Consider the following 19,781-nt stretch of genomic DNA (forward strand, 5'->3'; position numbering starts at 1 on the left):
GAGTCGGACTGGACGGCCCCGTTCAGTCCCCGAGAAGTGGGTGCAGCCATTAGCGAAGTAAAGAACGGCAAAGCAGCAGGGATAGATGGTGTATATCCCGATATGGTGACGCATCTGGGCCCCAGGGCACGGGCCTGGCTAGCAGAGGCAATGTCTGACGTCCTTGCAAAAGGAAAGCTCCCACAAGTGTGGAAGCACGCGAAGATAGTTGCCATCCTGAAGCCAGGGAAGCCGGCGAAGGAGGCAGACAGTTACAGACCCATATCGCTGCTGAGCTGTCTTTACAAATTGTTGGAGCGTGTTCTATTAAACCGATGGGGGCCGGTCCTAGACGCTGCCCTGCCACCTGAGCAGGCAGGCTTCAGGGAAGGGAGGTGCACCACGGAGCAGGTCATTGCCCTTACAGAGCATATTGAGCACGGGTTCGAGAGAAAACAGCAAACAGGTGCTGTGTTTATAGACCTATCAGCGGCGTACGATACGGTCTGGTGCGATGGGTTAATGCTCAAACTTGCAAAAATCATAAGGTGCAAAAAGACCTTGAAGTTGTTCTCTTCGATCTTAGGGGAAAGGCAATTCCACGTCGCGCTGGGAGACGTCACGAGCAAAGTAAGGAAATTGAAGAATGGGGTCCCTCAGGGGTCGGTACTTGCGCCAATGTTGTTTAACGTTTACATTAGCGATATGCCGAACACTTCCTCCCTGAGGCTGGGATACGCAGACGACTGGGCACTCGTTACTCAGAGTAAAGTGTGGACCCGTCTCGAGAGCGTACTCAGCGAGGACGTCACCAGACTCAAATCCTACTTTGACAAGTGGTACCTGAAGATGAACACTTCAAAAACCGTGGCCACTGCATTCCACTTATGCAGCGGTTGGCACACCCGTAAACTGAATGTCCTAGTCGGGGACCAGCCACTCCCATATGAGCCGCGTCCAAAATATTTAGGGGTGACGTTGGATCGCAGCCTTACCTATCGGTTCATCTCGAAGGGGTTGCCCGGAAGATAGAGAAACGGAACAGTCTTCTGAGGAAGCTGGCGGGATCGACTTGGGGCGCTAGCCAAGCGCTCCTGAGAACATCCGCCCTGGCACTATGCTATTCCACCGCGGAGTATTGCGCTCCAGTGTGGGGTAGAAGCAGAAACGTTGAGAAGGTGGATGTAAAACTTCGCAAGTCGATGCACATAGTGTCGGGAACGCTAGCGACAACCCCTAGAGAATGGGGCCCGATAATGGCAGCGATCCAGCCCCCCGATGTCCGGAGGGAGACCATTACGGGAAACTGGCTGAGTAAGATCAAAGAGAGAGGGAATGGGGATACCCCTCTCATGCGCATAATGAACGGTGCCCCCGTTTCGAGCCGAAATAAGTCCCGGCAACCCTTGTACGCAGAATCCCTGACTACGGACAGAGCTGCACATACGAGATGGAAGTCGGTTTGGACGAATTCAATCCCTCGTGGGGGCGGGGACCTACACTCCTCTAAGCTTGGTGAGAAGTTGCCAGGCTTTGATACCAGTAAGAGGAGACACTGGGTAGCTGCGAATCGGCTTCGGTCGAGGAGCTGCCTAACGGCCGGTGCGTTACATCAGTGGGGTCTAACTTCCAGTCCAATATGTCCACGCTGTGGACAAGAACCCGAAACGCAGAGCATCTAGTCGAAAGGTGTGTTGTGACGATGCTACCAGGCGGGTTCGCGACGGTGCACGAATGCGGACCGGACTTTGCTGATTGGGTCGATCGTCATAACATAATAGTGTGAACCATAAGAAGCTGCTGCCAAATCAACCACCCAATCACCGCTGGGTGGACCCGGAGAGGGGGGCGGTTGGTTCAGAAAATAAATCACTTCTGCACCCGGTATCGATCTTGGTCCCTTCGCGTTTGAACTTTGAATACAACTCACGATTTGTTTTCTTTTGTGGCCAAAGACTTGTCTTTTGACGTCATATTTTGGTCAGTGTCAGGCCGTGGCCTTCGTAAAGTTATGGCCTGATACTGACCAAAAAATGACGTCAAAATGCCAGTCTTTTGCCACAAAAGAAAACAAATCGTGAGTTGTATTCAATAGTTCAACCAATGAAATAACTCGTTTCCATGAGCTCTACTAACGACAACTCACTAGACGGTGCAAAAACAAAATAATGACGTCAAACTGCCAGTCCTTTTGGATTTCAGTATCAGGCTATAACATAACGATGGCTACGGTCAGGCTATGCGTTAACGATGACTATGGTTAGAGCGTAGCCATCGTTAAGTTATAGCCTGACACTGAAACCCAAAAAGACTGGCATTTTGACGTCATTATTTGGTTTTTGCACCGCCTAGTTAGTTGTTGTTAATAGTGCTCATGGAAACAATAAGTGATCCCATTGGTTGAACTATTGAATACAACTCACGGTTTGTTTTCTTCTGTGGCCAAAGACTTGTCTTTTGACGTCATATTTTGGTCAGTGTCAGGCTATGAGTTAACAATGACTATGGCTTGAGCCGGACGTCCTCAATTTGTGTCATTATAAATTTTAAGATACTGTTAGAAAATTGTTGGATGCTAAATAAATGAACAATCTCACCTTTCAGCTCGTCCCACACGACCGATACGATGGATGTAATTCTGTTTCTCGTCAGGTAGAGTTACGTTGATCACTGGATAGGAGGGGAAGAAATTGGGTGAAATGATGATGATAGTAATAATAATAAATAATAATAATAATAATAATAATAATAATAATAATAATAATAATAATAATAATAATAATAATAATAATAAATAATAATAATAATATAATAATAATAATATAATAAAAATATAAATAATAAAATATTAATATATAATAATAATAATAATAATATATAATAATAATAATAATAATATAATAATAATAATAATAATAATAATAATAATAATAATAATAATAATAATAATAATAATAATAATAATATAATAATATATACTATATACTACTACTACTACTACTACTACTACTACTACTACTACTACTACTACTACTACTACTACTATACTATTACTACTACTTTCTACTACTACTACTACTACTACTACTACACTACTACAAATACTATAATGGTAGTGATAAAACAAATAATGGTAAAGTATGATAGAACAGTACGTGATATATACTAAAACATAATAATAATAATAATAATAATAATAATAATAATAATAATAATAATAATAATAATAATGATGATGATGATGATGATGATGATGATGATGATGATAACTCCAAAGGATTAGTAAATTAAAACTCCACTCGAATGAATGAAGTTGTCGTTACTTTGGTCTATAATAATTATAACAACAACAACAACAACACCAATAATAATAATAATAATAATAGTAATAATAATAATAATAATAATAATAATAATAATGATGATGATGACGATGATGATAACTACAAAGGATTAGTATATTAAAACTCCTCTCGAATGAATGAAGTTGTCGTCACTTTGGTCTTTGTTATTATTTTTAGACCCAAAGTTGGTTTCTAGGACTCTTAGACACATTTGGGTCATCTAAATCTATCAGTATAATGTCAACATCATATTTCTTCGAGTACGTGTGATAGGTACTCAGACTTAGCCATTGATATTCCTTCTTGGGAAAGTATTTTAATGTTAGTGCCTATAGTGAGATTGTTTTCAACGTTGAAGTCTAGCTCATTTGTCATGTCAACCGTGTCACTGATTTTTCAACCACAATCGGACAAATGATATTACAAAAGGTCACCACAAAAGTATAGCTTTATATTATTAAACAAGTCTGCTGATTCAATTCAATTATAACTTTATTTTAAAAGATAAAGAAAATGTCAAAATCAAAATGAAAGGTTTGACGACCAAGACGTACCTATTCAGTAACATATAAAGACAATACAATGCACACAAACAAATCTTGTCTTGTTGTCGTCTCGGGTTTGCTCCTCTGTAATCTTGAAATAGCTTTGCATGATTTTTTGTGAAGATGTGTAGTGTGGACACTACTTCACTCTATACCGATCACGGCCTAACAAATATCGAGAACAACCGTGCTTCTCGAATTTGTTTTACGTACAAGACTTAGCACTATCCTTGAGACTTCCATAGTAACGTGACAAACCGAACTTCCTACTTTTGACACGCGGTCCTTTTTGTACTGAGCGACGACCGAGCCAGCATGGTATCTTTTCCTTTTTTCATTGTCATTGAGTTGGAGGTGAGAATATAGGAGAAAGAAGAACCTTGTCTGGACGCCAGTTTCGATCATTCTTGGGAGACTTCAACGTGGAGAACTGGAGAGAAATGTGGAACAGGGAAACACCTTGAGAGGAAACATAAAAGATCCCGCTAAAAGAATGCCTGCATTCCACAACGCCAGGAAATACTGGGTTTCTTCAAATCGCTTCTTAACAGGACATGGCAGAACGGCATCAAATATGTGCAGATGGAAATTTGGTCATGCCTGCCGGAAATATCAGGCAGTTCCAGAGACCAGCGATTACATCGTCCTCCACTGTCCAGTAACTAAACTTAAAGGTGGCTATGAAACAGTTCTTAGGGCGGAGGAAGACTTTCAAAGCTGGATTGACGAAATTAATTATACATCAGTATAATTAATATACATCATATTATGATGGACATTTCAAAAGGTGTGCATGAAAGTGCCAGACAATGCAAAAATTAATACAAGAAAAAAAAAAAAAAAACAACATCCCCCCAAAAATCTACCTTCAACTTCGATATAATATGATGCAAAGGTATACTGTCCAGAATGAAAGATGACATACTCGTACAGTTCGGAACCAAAAAAAAAAAAGAGAGATTTTTTCCCCTTTGACTTTGTCAAAAGCTCCTGAATATATTTGACGGATCTGAAAACGGATTGGCATAATCATGAGGAAATATGAACAATCAAGATTGACACAGTTCTCAAAAGTGAGTGACCTCCCCTTTCTTTACTGACGACAATGGCGTTTATTGATGTGACTATAAAGTGAATGGAAAAATGAGATTGGTCATTCAATCTCTTTATGACGGAGGAATTGTAAAATCAAATGCATTTTCTGAAAGGCTATCTATTCCCCTTTCAACAGCATACATACGGTTTCAATAGCTATTATTAAAGGAATCCGACTAATGTGAAAGAAAATTAGTGGAGTGTCCAAAAAATATGATACGGATTGATAAGATGCGGCTTTCTAACCTCGCCAATTGAAACCTATTGTTTTGCAATAAAAACTAAACTGCTTGACCATTTTCATGGGGAAATATTGAAGTGGCTTCACTGGTGATTTTTCTGGGACGGGACCATTACAAAGAGAACTTCAACGTTAATTCCCAAACCTGAACTGATTATAAGACAAATATCAATAAAAGCGTGTTTGTTGGTTTTTTTGGGCGACCTTAATTCTGACTTGAGCATTGTAATTTCTACTGAGCAGATCTTAAAGAATCCCTGGTCTTATGCATTAGAGCTTTTGTATAAATCACTGTACCGTCCACTTTGCGAACGCACCAACAGATAGTCTCAAGTCACATATGTGAAGGATGTCTAATCTTTCATCGTCACACCACTCACTGTGAAGTTTAGTGACAATAAGCCTAAATCACGATCTGTACACACTTCCATTTTTCTACCAATAATAGAATATGAATGGTAAACAAACAATGGAGACAATTTAGAAAATAAATGGCCTAAAGCACTGCGTACAAGAATTTTAAAGCAAATTTCACTAAAAACGCATCAGTTCTGTACAGATTGCGCTAAATACCGATTAAAACCTAAAATAATGATTAGAAAACCTCAAGGACAACATAAAACAAAAACAAAAAAGGTTTCGAGCAATTCATGAAACGTAGGGGTTAACTGCAATTTTCTGAGACGCCATGAGTCTGAATTCAAAACCAATATTTTATACATTACGAACGAAGACACTGCAAGCTGTCTCCATGGTAACAGCGTCATCTTGAGATTTCAAAATTATATCAAATTTAGTCCCAAATCAACTACATTGACAAGTCAGATACATAATCTTGAAAAATAGTAATAGATTTGAAAAAAACAAACAAACAAAAACAACAAATATTACTGATTCTCATTTTTTGTTCGTAGCGAACTGTAAAATGGGTTAACGACCTATAGCATTCATCTATATTCATTAAACTGTTCACTAGCTTGACAACGCTGTCAATATTAACCACACAAAGGAAACTTTTAAAAAATCAAACTCCATACAAGTCGCAAACCGACAAACCATTCTTTCAAAATCCTCTTTTTAAAATCTTTGTACTTTTGTTCTGGTTGAAATTTATTTCTTTTCAGCGTATATTCCATTTCATAAAGCAATATGGAAGATACAATATAATGAGTTCAGAGCTGTCAGATTGCTTTATTCTGGCCTCTATGATTTTTCATGTATTATATTTGTGCTTTCATGACAATAAATTAACTTCAATCGATTATGGTGAGTGCCATGTCGCAAAATATACAGGCAAAGCGATATAGTCTAATCTATATTTTTAATGTATTTTATTTTTGCTTTCATGACCACAAAACAATTTTAATACACGGTGAGCGCCATGTCGCAATTATGCAAAGAGATATATTTGCATTTATTTCATAGCAAAACAGCAAAGCAGATTGTTATCTACATTATAAATAACAATGAGAAATTGAATGAAAGCTTCTATTTAATATAAGAAAACAGATAAAATGGACGATTCGGGTTTTCTCTTTAAATAAATATTCATCTTAACAACGCCACTACCACATTATCTCATTCGTCTGTAGTGTTTCATTCATCTGTTTTGTTGATAAAGGGGAAACCCGAAACGCCCATTTTATCTGTTTTCGTATATTAAATTGAAGCGTACATTCTATTTCACATTGTTATATATTTCTTCGAACTTCGAGCAGCAACATTTACATTATCTATATTATAACGAGCTAAAGCACCAGTTATTGTGCTGATCGAATCGAAAAAATCAATCAAAAACTCCGGCATATTTTGGGTGAGCAATCACTTCAGACTAGTATCTTCCATAACAACCCTATCCCCTCCATTTTTCAAAGCTCCTCACAATGTTATTTCTCTTGTCAGTTTTTTTCGGTCTACTGCCTGGCCTTTCACTACTTTGATTGCAGAGTATAATTTGTTTAGGGACATTTTCGTCAATCATTTCTTTTCACATAGGCAAACCATCAGAGATATTTTTAGCATTCCTTCTTCTTACGTGGCTAAACCATCAGAGATATTTTTAGTTGAAACTCATTCTATTTCGTGGTCAAACGACAGTCCATTCCCCTCAATTTGATTTTCTAATGATTGCGTTTTTATTTAATTTTTATTTTTGTTTCTTTTATTGTCTACATTTTACATTGCGGATCGATTCTCTTATACAAACCTGCAAACTATGCGGCTATGTGGTCTCGTGGTATGGTACTCGCTTTCGGATCGGAAGGTCCTGGATTCGAGCCTCGCGCTCGCGCATAGTTGAGTTCTTGGAAAAGGCTCTTTACTCACATTCTCTCACGAACGTGACATCAGACAATTGAATCCTATTACTAAACTAAGTAACTTTTTTGAATTAATCGCTTTAACCGTCTCGGAAAAAGTAAATAGTCAGACCTTTTTGTTTTCTCGCTGTGCGGCTATGTGGTCTAGTGGTATGACACTCGCTTTCGGATCGGAAGGTCCTGGGTTCGAGCCTCGCGCTCGTCGCATAGTTCAGTCCTTGGAAAAAGGCTCTTTACTCACATTCTCTCACCATACTCAAGTGTAAAATGAGTACCTGGCCGTTAACAGAGTTGTCATTGTCCGAAAAATTGTAATATCGCCTAACAGGCGTCATGCCCCGTCCTACATGTTAAATGTTGCTGTTGTCCAGGGACCCCTTGTAAAGCGCTTTGAGCACATTTAGTGGATATTGCGCTATATAAAGCTCAATTTTTTTTTCAAACTCAGAATTTCAAACAATCGTAGTCCTGAAAAAATATCAGTACTACTAAAACTACTATAATTTATAGCTTTACAAATCACCCATTTATCCCCAGCAACATATTTATGTGTGCTCTGGCATCATGCATGGGCGGGCTGATATATAAGTACCGTTTTAACTATTTTGTTTTTAACAGCACAAACAAACAATGTATGAAAATAAAGCTATGAATTTATTAAATTTCAGCTACGTATCGTATTTTTCTAAATAATTGCTATATCACGAGAAACACAGAGCTGCCGACGCCAAAACAAGTTGACGCATACAGTCAGCGAAGAATGCTGAGCACCATCGTCGAACATCATCCACTACCCCTAAATCACTCTTGTAACGGTTTCCTTTCAGATACCTCTTGAGCTGGGGGAGCAAGAAACAGTCAGATGGGGCAAGATCCGGACTATATGCAGGGTGCTGTAGGGTCGGAAGTTTAAACCGAATTAATGCGACTTGGGTTTGACGACTAGTGTGTGGTCGCGCATTGTCATGCTGCAATATCGAATCTCTGCCACCCCGAACCCGTGCGAATCTATTTTTAGGTCTCGTAGAGTTGAAATAAATTGTTTAGAGTTCACTGTTTGCCCTTGTTCAAGAAAGTCTACGTGATCTATGCCTTCCCTGTCCCAGAAAATGGTAAACAAGATCATTCTCGCAGAGACAATGATTTTGAATTTCCTTGGGCTTGGAGAAGATTTATGCCTGTACTCCATTGACTGCACTTTGGTTTTGGGTCGTAGTGGTGGACCCAAGATTCATCACTAGTCACAATTTTCTGCAGAAAGGTATCTTCTTCCTTGTAATACCGTTTCAATTGTTGAGTACAAATGTCTTTTCTCTGCGCTTTCATTTCTGAAGTTAGCTGTCTTGGGACCTATCGTTAGAGACTTTTCTGTAACCGAAGATAGATATCATCATCATGACATGATGTATACTCGTTCTTTTGAAATCCTAACTTCATCAGCGATATCTTTTGATTCGCCCTAATCATACGACCATCTGCGTCTTAATTATTCGTATCAGAAAGTGGTCTACCTGGTTGTATGCGATCAAACACTTTTGTATCTGTTGGGACATCTTCTTTGAAAATTCTAACCCACTTTCGAACCTCTAAGCCCCTATTATGGTTTTAACTTGCAATATTTCCTACTATTTTTGGGGGGTTTAATACTCATCCTTTGTAAAACATTGGTCATGCAGACCAATCGCCAAGAATCATTGCGATTTGGCAGCAGAAATCTTACAAAATAAATTCTTTTCCTTTTTGGCCAGAGCATTCAACTTGAGTTATTGGAAGATTTAAAGTAGCCCCAACAATTTGTCAAAAGGCTTAATTGTGATATTATGTACTTCTTTGGAATCTAAGGCCTTGTATAATTTAAAAACAAATCGAAGAGTCATTTTAGTCAATGGACACGAGGTGTGAAAGTTTTCTGAACGAAATGAAAAATAAAGTGAAAATGATTGTCCAGTCCGGAGTGGCATGAGGACTAAAAAACATTATATAGCGCAATATCCACTAAACGTGCTCAAAGCTCTTTACAAAGGGTCCTTGACCAACAGCAGCACGCAACATGTAGAACGAAACATGACGCCTGTTAGGCGATATTAGTTTGTTTCTTTTCTCCGACAGAGACAACGATGTTAACGGCCCGGTCCTCATTTTACACATGAATACGGTGAGAGAATGTGAGAATATAACCTTTTCTAAGGACTCAACTATGCGCCGAGCGAGGCTCGAACCCAGGACCTTCCGATCCGAAAGCGAATGTCATACCACAAGATCACATTGCCGAACAACTAGTACCTCCCTAAATGAATTATCTTTGTTTTAAACAATAATCAATACAAGAAATCGATCTATCTTTAAAAATGTGTATTGGAATCCATACTTTCATAATGGAGAACATTCTATGATAAAAATCTTCATCTGTTTAAAAATGAATATTAATGTTGCTTCATACTGAAAAGAGCGTTTTAGCTTATTGAGCGTTCTGAGCGATTGACGACGGTGTGTTGTTGTGTTTCAGCTCGTGCTGTCTATACTAATGTTGAGGAGAGGAACTTTAACAACGGTGATTGATTTTCTATATTTGTGCGGCTATGTGGCCTAGTGGTATGACACTCGCTTTCGGATCGGAAGGTCCTGGGTTCGAGCTCGCTCGGCGCATAGTTGAGTCCTTATAAAAGGCTCTTTATTCACATTCTCTCATTGTACTCAGGTGTAAAATGAGTATCCGGCCGTTAACAGCGTTGTATCTGTCACACAAAATATATTATCGCCTAACAGGCGTCATGTCACGTTCTACATGTTACATGTTGCTGCTGGTCGGGGACCCCTTGTGAAGCGCTTTGAGCACGTTTAGTGGATATTGCACTATATAAATACTCTATTTTTTAAAATATTGTTGATTGCTCTCACATCGTATCGCAAGTTTTACTATCTGGTCGAGGCTTAGGAGTAGCCTTTGTTAACATATAGAAAGTTCGAAGATGACGTCACTCAGGCCTTTGTTATTGTTTTTGCCATCCGCGTTTGTCAGTTGTTTTCACTAAACTGTATTAACCAGACTATAAAAGTTCATGGTTACACAGAGTTAGTGTGTTGGTCTGTTATACTTCCGGATGGCAATGTTGTGAACTCCTTGGCCTAGCGCATTCTATCTATAGGCTGACATTTCACATGGATTACGTCACACTGCAAGGCGACGACCACCATCGTAACAAACATCATACAAGATCCCACTAAATGAATGTCTGCATTCCACAGCGCCAGGAAATACTGGGTTCTCTCAAATCGCTTCTTAACAGGACATGGCAGAACTGCATCAAATATGTGCAGATGGAAACTTGGGAACAGTGATGCCTGCCGGAAATGTCAGGCAGCTCCAGAGACCAGCAATCCGCCACTGTCCAGTATCTAAACTTGAAGGTGGCTATGAAACAGTCCTTAGGGCGGAGGAAGACTTTCGAAGCAGGGTTGACGAAATGACTTTGGAGGTGTAACCATGCGCTATATTTTTTGGCCAGTGTCCGACTATGAGTTGACGAAAGCTACGGCTCAGAGCACCTGGCAAATTAAGTCCCAGGTTGAATTCTAATTATTGCCTATTTTCAGTTAAAATTCTCCTCTACAACGTATATTACTATCTTATCATTTCATATCATGGAATTATTTTGCTGCTCACAGAAAAGCGACGTATCCATAATTTTTATAATACTGATAAACATGCAAAAATAGTTTAATCTTAGGTATACATCCTATCTGGTAGGTTTAACTTGTGGAAAACACACACACACACACACACACACACAAATATGTGCAGCTAAAATGTAAATCGCATCTCATCCTTTATGAAATATGTATTGACGCTAGGTCCAAATGCAGTAATAAAACAATACCTTCGATACCAGGGTTATGTTATGTACGGCTATATGTGGTCTTGTGGTATGACACTCGCTTTCGGATCGGAAGGTCCTGCGTTCGAGCCTCTCTCTGCGCATAGTCGAGTCCTTGGAAAATGCTCTTTACTCAAATTCTCTCACCGCACTCAGGCGTAAAATGAGTACCTGACTGTTAACAGCGTTGTCTCTGTCGGAAAAAAATGTAATATCGCCTAATAGGCGTCATGTCCCGTCCTGTATGTTAAGTGTTGCTGTTGGCCAGGGACTCCATGTAAAGCGCTTTGTGGATATCGCGCTATATAAAAGCTCATTTTTTGGGTTTTTAAAAAAATATCCGTCGCTCTGGCTTAGTACACCATCATTGTATTGTACCCAATGGAGACACCATCCATCTAACAGCAGGTCCACCTAGCGGTATACTCGTGCTTAATTAATCAATCCCTGTGCTCGCTTTAATTCCGTTAATAAATGTTACAGTGAATGACATAATCAGTCCGATAGTGAAAAGGTTTGAAATGAGATATTGCCAAGTTTACTTAGAAGGTCAATTTTTATCAAAAATAAGTTCTTGTCATAAATGGTTAACCCTCTCCTTTCCATCCATAGTAAATCTCACATTCATATGATGCAGCAAAATTTTCTATTCTGTATTCTTTTTGATTATAGTTTAAGCTATAAAATACTTCGGCACTGTACTGCAGAGCTCATTTTTCTGAACAAAATATAAAATATACTCGTTACTATTCTGTTTGAAAAAAAAATATTTTTGAATGTTGGGTTAGTAGGTATGACCTTTCCGTTTTAAAATAGCTGGTAAGGAAAGAGTTAATAAATCAACCCTTTTTGTACATCTCCAGGAAATATCAAAGCTTAATTTCACTTTTAAATATTTTTTACAGCTAGTCAAGTTGAAAAAGTATGAAATTTGAGAAAAGTTGCTGGATACCATAACTTCATGAAATTTTCACCTTCCGACTGTCTTACAAATGATCGAATGATATGACAGGGACAGCTGTTCAAGTCCGATGCAACGAAAGTGTTGCTACATTTTAATGAACGAGTAAATTTCCACCGATATGTCCATGGGATTACTCAATAACAATGACAAAAATAGAACACCATAAAAGGAACGATGTTGACGTCACCAAGCTCTTTGTTATTGTTATTTTTTATACAGTCTGATGGCTTATTAGTTCTCACTAGATTATATCAATCGGACTATAAACTGTAAAGGCTACACATTATGATCCTGTGTGTTGGTACGTTTTATGTGGCTGGCGAATGGCGCAATAAAAATAATAATAATAATAATAATAATAATAATAATAATAATAATAATAATATATAATAATAGTGATACTTATAATAATAATAATAATAATAATAATAATAATAGTGATACTTATAATAATAATAATAATAATAATAGTGATACTTATAATAATAATAATAATAATAATAATAATAATAATAATAATAATATAACAACAAAATATAATAATAATAATAATAATATAATAATATATAATAATAATAATAATAATAATAATAATAATAATAATAATAATAATAATAATAATATTATAATAATAATAATAATAATAATAATAATAATAATAGTGATACTTATAATAATAATAATAATAATAATAATAATATATATATAATAATTAATAATAATAATAATAATAATAGATATAATAATAATAATAATAATATATATATAATAATAATAATTAAATAATAATAATAATAATAATAATAATAATAATAATAATAATAATAATAATAATAATAATAATAATAAAATAATAATAATAATAATATAATAACAATAATAATAATAATAATAATAATAATAATACTAATAATAATTATAATAATAATAATAGTGATACTTATAATAATAATAATAATAATAATAATAATAATAATAATAGTGATACTTATAATAATAATAATAATAATAATAATAATAATAATAATAATAATAATAATAATAATAATAATAGTGATACTTATAATAATAATAATAATAATAATAATAATAATAATAAATAATAATAATAATAATAATAATAATAAATAATAATAATAATAATAATAATAATAATATAATAATAATAATAATAATAATAATAATAAAATAATGAATTTAAGACTGCAAAGTTCTTGCTATTTCTCAGCCTTATGACAAACTCGATATAGTCAAGAATGTTTGGCAAGGCAGGGCATCAACCGCTTGTTTACAAAATTTGAAGTACGCTGTGGGCACGCGGTGTTACCATAAATATCTTATCAGAAATTAGTTTATTATCATATTATCATTACTTACCAAATGGGAGCCCAGTAATATCCAACCCTCTGGCAGCCACATCAGTACAGATGAGGTATTTGACCTCTTTTCTCTGTAAGGGGATGATGCGAGAAGGGCCCGGGGGGGCGGGGGGGAGGGGGGGGGGGGTAAGGGAGATAGAAAACAATAAGTTCAAAGTCATTTAATCAACAGTATCTTTTGATTAAGACGTATTGGTTAGTTCACACAGTCTCCGCCTCCTTTATTCAATCTCATTTCCCTTTCTTTCTCTCTCAAGTAAGATATTCCAGTTCGTTCCCTATTTCATTCTCCTTCATTCACTCTCTTTCAAAGATCAAATCCTACTCCCTTCTCTCCATCCTCTCTCCCACTCTGTCCACCCCTGCATCTATCCATACACCCATCCATCTACCTTCCAACCCACCTACCTACATACCTACCCATTTATCTTCATATATATATTATTCTATTCTGTACTATCTATCTATTTGTTCATTAATCCCCCCATCTATCTATCTATCTATCTATCACGTGAGAAAATGATATTCACGAATCATTAAAATGCTCGATTAATAAGGAACTTTAATTATTATTGCACTCTCATATTTTTCATCTTTTTCTTTGCCCTGATGATACACTGTAAAAAAACTGTTGAAACAGTATTGAAGGCAAAATAAAAGATGAGAATAGTGTAATAATAACAATCAACTACCTATCGATCTATCCATATATCTACCAATCTAACGAAATCAAAAAAGTTTAGATAAGATATACTTCCACACATGCTTGTGTTAGATTGTATCCAGATGGCAAAATACGAGTGTTTTAAATTTCAGTGTATCCGTTCAGTCCGCAAATGGGCCCTTCTGATGTAGACTGACCGGTGACTTTTGGCTAGACAATTTTTACTTTAAATACGATTCAATAGTCTGATGTCACGCGCCCGACAACGGCGGCCATCTTGGTTCTAAACAAAGAAAATCATTACTTTTTATTTTTCATGCTGGCTAGAACTTTTCATATGCCTTGTGATCAGAATGTGTTAAAGTCAAAACATGATCAATTTTATGGGTTTTTTTCCTCTAGATAAGCTTTTATGCTCGCCGGGGAAATATTTCATATGGGCGTCCGCCATTGTTCCAATAGTGTAGAGCCAGTGTTACTAAGTTACCATGCGTCATAAGGAAGGAAGTGACGTTACGACTGTTGAAGAGTATATCGATAGACTAAAGCGAATCCCAACTTGTCACACAATGTTCAAGCCTTAGACTCCGATAATCAACTTGTCCAAAAGCCCCAAACCGGAGATTTCGACACTTAATTCGTCAAAAAATTGTCAAACCTAAGACTTCGTGCCAACTATTCAGAAAGACCTCAAACCAGAGACTGCAGCAAAATAGCCTCCAAACTTGAATTCGTCACTTGTCTAAAATGTCTCAAACTTTAGACTTTCGCACTTAACTTGTCAAAGATGTCTCAATCTCAAACTTTATACTCTGACTATAACATTGTCAAAAAGTTTCAAACCTAAGACTCCTTTGAACACGGACTTTAAGACTCCAAAATAAGACAACACAACAGTGTAAATAGGGTTCATGGACCTCTCAAGACGAAGTGAAAGATTAAGGAGGGGTTCCCAGACAATTTGATTCAATTAACTTTTCCAACCGCCTACTCGCCAATTACAACAACCACTTTTATATCGACGAACATAATCCCCTACCACTATTATCATTGTTCCTGGGTTTCAATAACTCATAGTAGAAAACTAGCCTAAAAAAACAAACAAGAGGGACGTAATCGATCTTTGGGGCAATCAAGATTCTATCTGAACCCCCATCACCCCTGTCCATATACCAATGATTAAGTAGCTGGATCTGTTCGATATGTCGGAAATTACAATGCGGAAGACTATTATCCTATTCAAAAGGTATCAAACAATTGCTATAGTTGGTTTAAATTTACAGTGACCGGGATAAACTCATGCTCCCCTGTCTTAACGGTTCTAAAGTATTGTTTCTTTTTACTACCCTTTAATTCTTGGCATCGTCGTTCCTTTTTGTTCGTTAACCCCCCCCCCCCACCCCCTTCCAAGGTTCATGGAAGCAATAGATATAAAATACAAGATGCATAATGAACATCATTTCATCTCTTGAACATAACCTTTTTGAGTAATAACACACACACATACACACACATACACATACACACACGAAGGGGATACAGAACCATACTTCCAATTCTTTAAGTACAAATAGCATGTTACTCTTAAGGTTTTGTACTCATAATCATACAATATGCGACACTGCGCTATGACCAGTAACTCCTACAAACCCGTGTCGAATGGAGCAATGAATGCAAAGTGCCTTACCCAAGGACAAAATGGCCCGAGCATAATTTTATACGATCCCTGTCATCCCTCTGACAACTGACAAAGCGAAACATAATTTGAGTTTTGTACCAAGTTCTGTAAATCGCACACGTGAGAAGCAATTTTTTGTACTTACACAACTTTAGCACCAGACCAGAAATACAAATCTATAAAGGGCTGTCATGTGGTTTTGTTTCAATCAAATTGTTCCGTCTGCGGTGACTAAGAACAAGGTTTACAACAACTGGTTTGAGTTTACCATATATAGTATGAAACTGATTAGTGGTCAAATCAAATTTTCTCTCAAAACCAACAAGCGGTAGTGAAAACTGTGCTCCATAATTTTATCTGAAATCGACCAAAGATAAAGCAGTCATGGACGGTCCCAAGCCAAAATGTTGCAATAGTGGAAAGGAATCTCAACTTCGGTTAATCCCAACTTCGGTTAATCACAACATTTTCGCTGATCCCAAGGTGTTGCGATTATCCGAAGTGGACTGTATCTTGACTTAAAGAGTAATTTATGGTCTTCAGTTTGCGTACCTGTTTATTTAACATACCTATGCTTCATACACCCACTCTCCAAGCGGACATGATAACAAATGATCGTTTTATCTAAGAAAGAAATTCCAAATCAGCCGTGTGACCAGGGAGTGCCGATAGCTCAGTTGGAAGAGCACTCGCTTCACATGCAAAGCAACCGAGGTCGTCCCCAGGTGAAGCGGATCATTTTTTCAGATCTCTCCGGTTAGCCAGGTCTGTTAGATCTGACGAAAAGTGCTTTGCGGCGGACTATCGTCATATCAAAAGGGTAGCAAGCAATTGGTATTGATGTCCGTTACACACTAAAGAAACAGGGATAAACTCCGGCTGCACGGGCCTAATGGCTCTGTTAAGACTACACTTTTTACGGCACTAAGGTTTTGCACACATTCACCTCATTCTACCGCGTGCAAAGTCGAGTTGTCTTAGCCCAATCGTACTTGAGCCTGACAGGCCGCTTGTCGTGTCCTATTAAATTCATGCTGCTCCATTATCAGTAGGTAGGTAATGAAAAAAGTTAAGCGCCTACATCACGGTGTTTTTCGTGGATGACACTTAAACAACCCCATTAAATTAAAGATTATGATTGCATTGTCATCCTTCATTATCATCATAATCATCATGATCACAACAATGAAAGGCACCCCAAAAACCACCCCAGTTGTGAATTAATCTTTTATGTATATATTTAAACATGTGTGAGGTCCGGAAGCTGGCGGAAGACAGGTCACTGGCGCTCCTTACTGTCGACCTTATGTCTTTATTAAACACCAAAGAGGAGTAAGTAAGTATATATTTTATTTGAAGGATGGTTTTACAAAACTCGTTAAGTCGATTTTTCTACTATTTGAGATTTTCCATCCATGAAATAAATTGAAACGTTAACTTTATTTTAAGCATCAATTGACACAAGAATTTCCCTAGATTTGTGAGAATTTGAAGTTTAAAAATATGATAAAACAATAGACCGCATGACAACATTTAGGGGAAATAACTCTCAAAATGGGAAAAAGGGAGTTGGGGAATTTTGGAAAACCGCTCTTCATTTATATATGGATTTATATCAAGGGACTTATATTTATATTCATTTATCATTACATCTTGCACTACAATCGTCGTCAGCATCATCATATCTTTTTAAAAATATATACTACTCTTCATTTTCATGGCTCCAGAAACCACACCGACCTTGATACCAACGGCCTTACAACCACCCCCGGGTTAAGCTTATTACAGGAGCTCAGACCACATTCATACCCCAAAATGAACAAAATCCGGTCATCAACGAATGCCCGATCTCACACCGTTCTACTCATTATAATAACGCAATCATTACCGATATTGATGTTCACACACAAACACACACATACACACAAACACGAGGGCAATATAGATAGAATGAAGTTGACGTCACTCGGGTCTTTGTTATTGTTTTTTTTTTTGCCATCCGCGTTTATGAGTAATTCTCACAAAACTGTATTAACCAGACTATAAACGATTAAGGTTACATATATAGTTTTGTGTGTTGGTCCGTTATACACCCGGATGGCAATGTTGTGAGCTTCTTAGCCAAACGCTCACCATCTATAGAGCCATACTTCCAGTTCCTTAAGTCCAAATCGCCTGTTACTGGTCGTTTTTCTACTTACAATCATACAATACACGTCACTACGTACGGCTAGTTACTCATTCACATCTGTGGTGAGTGGAGTAATGTTTGTAAAGTGCCTTACCCAAGGACAAATTGGGGAGGGGGGCATTATTTTATACGATCACTGGCACCCATCTGACAACCGATCAAGCTAAACATACTTAAGAGTATTCTGCCAGAATGAGACACCGTCCCGATGATGATGATGATGGTGATGATGATGATGATGATACTTTAATGCACAAAAAGGAGTTTTAATGTACAGACGTGTTTTCAATTTGTTTAGGCCACACCAACTCCTCCTCCTCCTCCTCCTCCTCTTCATCATCATCATCATCATCATTACACAATTGTCATTCTTCTCCTCCTTTCATATTCGTCTTCCTCTTCTTTTTCTTCTTCATCTTCTTCTTCCTCTTCTTCTTCTTCTTTTCTTCTTCTTCTCCTCATTATCATCTCCATGAAATAATAATAATAATAATAATAATAATAATAATAATAATAATAATAATAATAATAATAATAATAATGACGAGTTTTCTGACCATAATGCAATGTGAACGAAATCGCAGATACTGTGTTCTTTTTTTAAAAAACGGCAGAGATATAGTGAGGCCTGCCCGACTACCTTCTAGCCACGAAAGGACCGCACCGATTCCCGAAGTACTCCGAAAACGTTTCATATCCGGAAAAAAATACGACTTGCGGGTCTATATTTTTTAAAGTTATTATTTCTATGTGCATTTTCAGTGTTATTTACCATGGCCGATGATTGGCAGCAGACTGGGGCGTGCTCTACACGTGACAGATATAAGCAGATTTTGGAGTATTGTAAGAGTGTTGTTGTGCTGTTTCAATGAAGAAGGCTGTTGTAACCGTCAAAAGAACGATATGGTTGGATTATCAATGGTTTTTGAGTAATAATAATGATGAAAGAGAGTAAAGAGTATTAGAAATGATAATAAGAATAAGGATAATGATAACGATAAACATTATCGTTATTATTATTATTATTATTATTATTATTATTATTATTATTATTATTATTATTATTATTATTATTATTATTATTATTATTATATTATTATTATTATAATTATTACTGATAGTCTAGGATGACCCTCTCTTCCAAAATTGTAAAAATCTCTAAAATATGAGCTTAGTTTGAGTTTGGACAAGTTGAAGGTACTCGTAATCTATCGATATAAGAAACACAAATAAAGCTTTTCTGACCAAATTTATAAATGGCGTTTTGCCAGAGTAGGAAATTACTTTAATTTCACGTTATGAATTTAATTTTTTTTATGAGAAATTTCGGGGCAAGCATTTTGGAGGCATCCTCCGCGTTATTAAAAAAGCAGATTACAAAGTCAAGTGATTCTCATGTTTAGAAAAAAAAGTTGATAATAAATGCCTCGAAAGCAATTTCCTGGATCAACTATATAATGTGGAAAGACCAGACATGAAACCTTTTAGGTGCTAGTTTTTATTTCGGA

The 19,781-nt window shown here is 36.8% G+C and overlaps 1 protein-coding gene across 1 annotated transcript in view; it reads right to left on the bottom strand.

The window, feature by feature from the left end:
* LOC144976889 (ATP-dependent RNA helicase Ddx1-like) overlaps positions 1 to 19,781 on the bottom strand; it is a 565,840-nt gene that overhangs the window by 21,838 nt on the left and 524,221 nt on the right. Inside the window, exons 22-23 of the mRNA XM_078921446.1 lie at positions 13,739 to 13,811; positions 2,577 to 2,649 (exon numbers count right to left, since the gene is read on the bottom strand). Of these exons, the coding sequence (XP_078777572.1) occupies positions 2,577 to 2,649; positions 13,739 to 13,811 (146 nt within the window). The remainder of the gene's footprint in view (positions 1 to 2,576; positions 2,650 to 13,738; positions 13,812 to 19,781) is intronic.

This window comes from Berghia stephanieae, chromosome 7, assembly GCF_034508935.2.
Source record: "Berghia stephanieae isolate SIO BIC M18660-M18661 chromosome 7, UCSD_Bste_1.3, whole genome shotgun sequence".
Classification (NCBI taxonomy): domain Eukaryota; kingdom Metazoa; phylum Mollusca; class Gastropoda; order Nudibranchia; family Aeolidiidae; genus Berghia; species Berghia stephanieae.